The sequence below is a fragment of the Austrofundulus limnaeus genome, unplaced genomic scaffold (assembly GCF_001266775.1).
Source record: "Austrofundulus limnaeus strain Quisiro unplaced genomic scaffold, Austrofundulus_limnaeus-1.0 Scaffold4, whole genome shotgun sequence".
NCBI classification, from domain to species: domain Eukaryota; kingdom Metazoa; phylum Chordata; class Actinopteri; order Cyprinodontiformes; family Rivulidae; genus Austrofundulus; species Austrofundulus limnaeus.
This window is the reverse complement of record NW_013952406.1, coordinates 3,853,142-3,860,727: the sequence shown is the minus strand read 5'-3', so window position 1 is coordinate 3,860,727 and position 7,586 is coordinate 3,853,142. Positions and strand designations below refer to the sequence as shown.

The 7,586-nt window shown below is 36.9% G+C and overlaps 3 protein-coding genes across 4 annotated transcripts in view; 2 read left to right on the top strand and 1 right to left on the bottom strand.

The window, feature by feature from the left end:
* The window catches only part of ubfd1 (ubiquitin family domain containing 1), a gene marked incomplete at its 5' end in the record, with an annotated part of 7,499 nt that extends 5,232 nt beyond the window's left edge, over nt 1-2,267 (top strand). Inside the window, 1 exon segment of the mRNA XM_014023816.1 lies at nt 2,083-2,267. Within this exon segment, the coding sequence (XP_013879270.1) occupies nt 2,083-2,193 (111 nt within the window).
* Nucleotides 2,268-2,641: 374 nt separating this feature from the next.
* rmi2 (RecQ mediated genome instability 2) lies at nt 2,642-3,813 on the top strand. Its single transcript, XM_014023804.1, has 2 exons — nt 2,642-2,991; nt 3,420-3,813. The coding sequence occupies exons 1-2, from the start codon at nt 2,700-2,702 to the stop codon at nt 3,569-3,571; spliced, it is 444 nt and encodes a 147-aa protein (XP_013879258.1). The 5' UTR covers nt 2,642-2,699; the 3' UTR covers nt 3,572-3,813.
* A 94-nt stretch (nt 3,814-3,907) lies between these two features.
* zc3h7a (zinc finger CCCH-type containing 7A) overlaps nt 3,908-7,586 on the bottom strand; it is an 18,142-nt gene continuing 14,463 nt past the window's right edge. For both annotated transcript variants that reach the window (XM_014023777.1, XM_014023783.1), the window contains exons 18-23: nt 6,447-6,577; nt 6,252-6,357; nt 6,062-6,170; nt 5,701-5,834; nt 4,701-4,864; nt 3,908-4,602 (exon numbers count right to left, since the gene is read on the bottom strand). In XM_014023777.1, coding sequence (XP_013879231.1) covers nt 4,413-4,602; nt 4,701-4,864; nt 5,701-5,834; nt 6,062-6,170; nt 6,252-6,357; nt 6,447-6,577 — 834 coding nt within the window. In that variant the 3' untranslated portion in view covers nt 3,908-4,412. The remainder of the gene's footprint in view (nt 4,603-4,700; nt 4,865-5,700; nt 5,835-6,061; nt 6,171-6,251; nt 6,358-6,446; nt 6,578-7,586) is intronic.

The window sequence follows — 7,586 nt, the reverse complement described above, 5'->3', positions numbered from 1 at the left end:
GGAAAGAAAGGCAGCGGGGCAGTTTCAGCCCGAACCCACACATGTCAACTTGTACAGATTGTAAGTTATAAGGATTTTACATCATAATGCTTAATGCTAATGCTAGCTGCCTGTCGCGTTCTCTCGTCCTGGCCACACCTCCGCTCTCTAACCTCCCCTTCCCTACCCACAACCCCTCCCCTATCCACTTTGATGCATTTTTCAAATTTCGACTTGGGGCGGAGTTATCTTTTCACAGGGGGGTAAGATACACTTTAAAAAATTATTCATTTTATTTAAGAACAAAACAAATGCTACACATACAACAAATAATAATACAACACAAATAAAATGAAAGGCAGCAGAAAGAAGAAAAATTTCCCTTTTTAAAATAAACAAATTGAAACAATAATAGTCTTCAAATAACAAAACATAACAAAAACTTTAACTCCCTCTCAAACAACGGTTCTTATGAATGCACATTATACAAGTTCATATTTCTTCAACAATCCAACTTTTATCATTCTCTTAAATAAATTTATTGAGTCAGCATTTTTATAATCACTTTCCAGATTGTTCCACAATCTTATTCCTTGGGCTGAAGTACATCTGTCCTTCAAATTTGTTCGAATTTTGTGCTTTACAAACATCTCTTATACACTTAAGGTTATAATTACTTACTCTCTTAACAAAATTTAATTGAATATTCAGGTCATACAATACAATATTGTGCAGTGTGTGCTCAAAATTTAGGAAAGTTTTAAAAAAGAAGTGCTATGACTAAAAGATATTTCCAATAAATAAATAAAAACAGAATTGAAAGCTGGGATTTTGAGAAACCAGAAAGAAAATCCAGCAAAATTCTGTCATAGGAGCTGAGACGTGCATCATCCTTCAGTAATCATCTATTAAATGACAAGTTTTCTACTAATAACTCTGGGAATCACTTTGTCGGTGCTAAACTATTTTTTATTCGTGTTAAATTGTGCTAAGTATCCTATTTTTATGGATCCATCTAAATTAACGAGTAAATTYTGTCCTTGACAGGCTGCTAATGGCAAAATGCTGAAAGAGCTAATTTAAAAGAAAGGGTTCTTTGCCAAATTGTCTCTTATGTGTCAACACAACGCTGGCTCTTCTTTTGAGTTTATGCCTAAATGATTTGTAGATCATATTTAAATGCTTTCAAAGTAAAAATACTCTGAAAATTGTCAGACACTGATGTGGACYAAGCAGCTAAAATCTAAAAATCTTTAAAAGACCTTCAGAAAGACTGAAAACTTATTAATCAAGACCAAAAAAAGGGGWACGATAAAATGAAAAGGAGGGGCGATTGAAGAGTTTTGGTCAGGACTGTAGGTATTAAGGGTCTCACATATCTTAATAGTAATTATATTAATAATAATGAATTGTATTTGTAACATATTACATTTACAGACAATCTCAAAGTGCTGCAATGGAATAAAACAATAAAAATAATTAATAAAATAAAAGTGAAAGCATTAAAACACAAAATACACAATAAAGAAAGGTAGTGAGTTAATTCAACACAAAGTAATTGATGAAAAAATGATTGTAGATGGGACAAAGCATTTAAAGGAAAATCATTGAAAGTATTTTGTAAAATGAAAGCTATTCAGGCCTGTTTTAAAACGTCATGGTCTGTGGAGTGGAATTTATGCACAAAAAATGACGTGTGCCTTCTTTTATTCTTTTCTTCTTCAAGTTGGGCAGCACGATGGATCAGTGGTTAGCACTGATGCTTCACAACAAGAAGGTMATAGGTTAGATCCCCGTTTCGGACTTGGGGTCGCTCAGTYCAGAGTTCACATGTTCTGTTRTCRTTGTGCTTGTGTGGGTTTTCTCTGGGTACTCTGGTTTCTACCACAGACCAAAAACATGTTAGACTGCTTTCAGGCCCAGGCCTTCCTCGCAAAGGAGACCTGCGATCTAATAATAGTTTATTTTTTTATTTTCCTTCTTTTATTGTAGGACTGCTGTTCAAACAGTATTTATTATTAAAGCCATGCTTTCAAACAAACTGCATTGCTTGAATGTTAAAAAGCCGTTCTGTGTCCTCACCAGTTTTCCCTTCTTTTCTAGGCTTTTCAGTTGGGTCCAACAGAAGCTTCTCAGTATTGGGTCTACTGGGTGCCTGCACAGTTTGTCGATGCAATCAAAGACACAGTCCTTGGAAAATGGCAGTATTTCTAATGTGCCTCTTTTGACAATGACGAACTGGGATTGAGAAGAGGGGCAAACGAAAAGTGAAACTGGAGACGACGAGACTTATTGAACTTTTTGGAATATATWGAAGGAAACTGACGGATGCCTGTGGACTAATCAGATTCTTTTTAGGTGAAAAGTGCACTGTGTGGCAGCATAACATTTTTCAGGCCCGTTGAGCATTCAAGGTTTTCAGCTAACCCAAGGGAAAACAATTTAAAACAAATGTACAGAAATTGCTAACARTTTTCTTCAGTTATTCTTAAAGAAATAAAAATTATTTAATGAAAATGGTTTACGTTGAGTTATTTCAACTTTACTTATTCCGCCTTTCCTGTCTTTAAATTTTATGTTTTTCACATCCGGATGAATTAAAATTTATCCTGCTTTATTTTGAAAGTTCTCATCCCGGAAGTTCTTGCTCAAGAAAAACTAACTTCCGGTTAGTGTAGTTTGGCGGGTTGGGAGAAATTAAAATAGTCTCTTCGGCCACAATGTTCGCTGTAGAGAAAACAGGCGGAGAGCAGAAACGTCCTCCGCCCGTGAAGGTGCTGTCCGGCCAGCTGAGGGCGGCGGGAAGCCGGGCGGCCACGGAGCGGCCCGGGGAGGGCTTCGTCATCAGAGCGGGCAGAGGTCGCTCTCTGCGGGTGTCGCTGGTGTGGATGCAGGGGACCGTACTGGAGGTTCAGCTGGAGAGGAATACCGTGCTGCTGKTGGATGAGACGGGAACATTTACAGTTCAGGGTATTAACAACATCCCAAGAGGAAAACCGTGTTTATTTCCAGGTAAAACTAAAATAAATTAAATCCAAGTTTTTAGGGACAGAATTAGTTTATAAACAAAACTTTTGTATTGAGCAATCACTTAATTTTTGTAGAGTAATAATGCAAACTGGCTTTTTTTTTTATTTTCCATGGGTGTTTTAAAGTTGTCACACAAATATCATTTCTTATTCATCTAAAAGCTGTGGAACTAGGAATAAATTTTCAGTCATGAACTTAACTTTATGTATTTTGTTATTTTTTTATTGTGACAATGAGAATTGTCTGAAGGGCTTTAACTTAAAAATCTAAAATTTAGTTTCATTTTTGAAGTGCAACAGTATTTTATTTTGAAACCCTCCAAGTCATTAGAGTCCCTATTAAATGCATTCATCTACAGGTCTGCATCTCCAACTCATTTCCTTTTAGTCTTGTTTCTGGTGTTTTTGCAGGGAAATACGTCATGGTGATGGGTGTCGTAGAGGCCGTCTCCCCTGAACCAGTGGTCCGAGCTGTGAAAATGGCCGACCTCTCAGACTTTGCTGTTCTCCACAGACAGATGTGGAAGCTGGAGGTGGAGGAGCTGCAGCAGATGTTGACCTAAATGCAGTCAGTTTGAACAGATGTTAAAGAACCTCAGAAAGACGGGAGACTTGACTTTTGGAGTGTCGGTGTATTGTGAGACGTTTGGACTGGAAGTGTCCAAAAAAGTGAAGCTGCAAGCCTCACTAAATGAATTACTGTTTTTCACATTAAAGACTCAACTCAGTTTAATAAAGGTTAACTTAAACAAACATGTCATCACCATCACAATTAAAGACTTGTATATTCATGATACAGTCAAAACAGTGTTCATATGTACTTGTTTTCTTAATATTTGTTTCACAGAAGTATTTCTCTCTCTTGCTTAGAAATGAACACTTAATAACAGCCTTTTCAGTAGATTATAAAATGAAGCTTTATTTGGTAGGGTATCCATTACATTGGTAACACTATTAGATAAATGGAAATTAAAATGACCCATTCAATGGTCAAACACAAGTATGCCAACTGAACTCTCCATTTATCTAATTCATACTTGAAGGTCATTAAAATAAACTGCTTTTGAAAAAAAAAAAAACTTTCTTTTAGGTTAACTAATCTGCACGTCTCTGATCAAGGTTAAACATGCTATTTTGATACCATTTTCAGCTGTTCAACAGAACAACGCGCAGCAAAGCTTCAGGTGTCACTCTGAATATTTGCTGCAGATGATAACACTCTGGTTGTGCTCAGAGAGAACCAGCCATCGATCAGAGGGACGGTCCTGAACGCCCTTCGTTTAAAAATCATGCTGTGGTCAGGTTCCATCCTGGCCTCAGCGGAGGCCCTCAAGAACAACCGGACTCTAGACTGTTTGAATACTGCATTATTTGCAAAGGGGCATGAATATTTTCATTACATCATTATTTAATGTCTTTAAGCAGAAAACTGTATTTTCCAAAGTCATTGTCATTCGGTGCTATAAGATGGTCTTTTCTGGCTTTGGCAAGTTTCATCAAAAGGAATTCTCTGCGCTCCCTCCATTCTTTCAGCTCCTGCTCCCCATGTGCCAGCTTACACAGCTCGTCCTCTGTGCACGTGCCTCTGAGGAATCTGAAACAAATCATTTATTGTTACACAAAAAATAAAATAAATCACAATACTGGCATTTAGAACCACAAGTGACACGCCTATTCGCCTAATAAACTCACCTCTCACAAACTTTGAAAGTGCCGGTGGGAAATCGGTACTGCCAGCAGTTCTGATCATCCTCAGAGTTAAAAACTCGCTCCTTGTGTTTTTCTGAAGTGATGTGCTGCTGCCACTGCTTCTCACTGTTGCAGTTTTTACCACACAGCCAACAGTGATTGCCAGCCTGCAACAATCAAAACAAATATTGAAGTAGACATRTCATGCTTTTAAATCCTTTTTCATATTTAAACCTTTCTGTTTGGCTCTATATAAAGTGGAACTCAATGATTTGGTCTGAATTCCTCCTCATTGTAACTCCACAAGCCCCTCTTTCACCCCTTTTCTGAATCAACTCGTTTTGAGGCTGTCTCTTTAAAAGCTAATGAGGCGCTTCACACCCCACCACCATCCAGCTTCCATAGTGGTCCATTCGAGTTTGATAAGAGGGATTTACAACTATATAGCAGTGTAGAAAAGTTTTATTTACAAATTAACTAAAAGATGTCAGCAACAGAAGACTTGTCCATCCAGCCTTACATGTTGGAGCCAGAGGATGAATGAAGACAATCAAATTGTAGCTGCTAAGTCCAGACCGTCTGTTCCGTTGCAAATTTTGTGACAGTTTAGAAAATGTCACAGAAAATAGACAAAACTCGACGGGTTGAAAAAAAAATGACCCAAACAATATAAAGATATCTACGCAGCACCAGTACACACTCCTACAGACTCCAAATTCACAACAAAATGCATTTAACGGCTAAAAAACTTGATTTTGCATGTATCTGTTAACATCTTAATACTAAAATCATTCTATAATTGAAGTTTAGTACTGTAAAACTTACATTTCCTAAATTTTCTGATTATCTACAAGCTATATACAAAGTCAATGTAACAACCAGATTTACTATAAGTATAGTGTAAAGCTATTACATCGTATTATAATTGTGGTTGATTTATTCACAGACAGCTGTGTGTATAACCAGGTCAAAGCAGATTGCATCTGAAGGCTTTCTAACTCACCACTTCCTCAGCATAGTCTGTTGGCATGTGGATCTGTTTGCCGTTCTCTCTGATCGAATTATTGGACATCTCCTCACCCCAGCCAGGTTTCTGAGACAGCAGCCACTGCTCATAAAGCTGATCCATATCTGGAACTAGAAGGCATTTAAAAATGTGAGCTGAATTACTGTATTTATTCATGTATAATACTAGAAATTTAACTCCAATAATCATCCATAAATTAGGGGGGTAGTATTATACACGGGTTATTAGTAATTAGATTTTTATGCTTTTTAAGTTCAAAAAATGATTGTATTATACATGAGTAAATACGGTACATCCCAGTTGTATTCTACTAATGAATGATGTCAACAGAACTCACTGTTGTTTTCCTTCATGTAGGTCCAAAGGTCTCTCTCTTCTACACTGTGAGCAAATGTGCAGTTCCCAGTGTACTGACACTTCTTGCCAGCTGTCACATGCATGCAAATCTACAACCAACCAAAAAAACATCTGGTTAATATTCCTTTGAAACACATTATTTGACAACTGCAAAATGTCGGAACACTCACCTCAAACTGAGACGGGATGGGTTTTTTGGTTGGAAGTGGTCTTACTGTTGTCCATTTTTTCCTTTCGTGGGAACTTACGAGCACAACTCGCCTTTCTTTTGTCCACCTGAGTCAGAAAGACACAAGAGACATGAGGCGCTGAACTCTTTTCATCTCGTTACACATTTAATGCGATGTCTAAAATTTAATACTCACGTGTGTCTTGCCTTGGCTGTGCAATACTTTTTATTTTTGTCAGCTTCATTTAGTTGGCCGTTTCTCCAGCACTGGCCACAAACAAACATCATCTTCAGATTTGGYGGACCAAACCGCCTTTGAGTGTTAAACTGTTGACAAAATTTTTAAAAAGGCATAAATAAAATAAAAACATACAATTAGCAGGCAGCAAGTTGCTGTTTTATTTAGGAACAGGCTGGTCTGAGATATCGACTGTGTACCTTGAGTAAAAATACAAACGTTTCACAGTATTAAATTAAAAAAATATTTTAAAATAAATGAAAATATTAATACTATTGCTGTCAAAATTATATATAGCTTAAAATTATTTTATTATTGGTGKAATAGCATTTTAATTTATTTTAGAAAAGAAGAATAATGTTTTACTCCTCTGGTAGAACAGACATTACAGCGTTTCCTGTCAGATAAAATGTACGAACACCTGATTTTACAAAGTTTTTTTTTTTCTCTCCCCCTAATTATTAAAGTTTAGGGGAATTCCCTCCTCGGTTATTGTACAGCTCAAAGCAACAGGTTGTGTAACAGAGGGGGAAATAGTAAAAAAAGAAATATATATGTTTTTAGGCATTTCGAAGAGCAGGAATGTTTGACAAAAACCATTTGCATACCCTGAAACCAGTAACAGCCCAGTTTCAATGTATTTAGAACAGAAGTATTTGCTGCTAAAGGTGTTCAGTACTAACCTGAAATACTACAGTATTATTATTGTGCCACCAGCTTGAGCGCAGAGTAACACTGATTTGCGTCTCCCTCCCAGCCTCCTCGCTCACGCTCCGTCTCTGCGCCGGCAACCCAAGTTTTATGTGAATGAAGCACATCACCAGCCAATCACAGACAGGGTTTTTTTCATCCAATTAAAGCATGTCTTGCAAATCGAAGTACTGAACCAAGAGGCGGAAGTGTCAAAATCTTCTATTTATTAAATCAACAAAATATGTTTAAAATATGTTTTTAAAAATTTGTAGCCCAAGAATATTTAGTGAAGCATAAAAATGTGGTCACTGTCATTGTGTATTTTAGGCAACATTTCTAAAACACATTAAGATGCATTACTTTCTGGTTTGGATATTATTTGTAGATGCAGTAATATTTTATAAT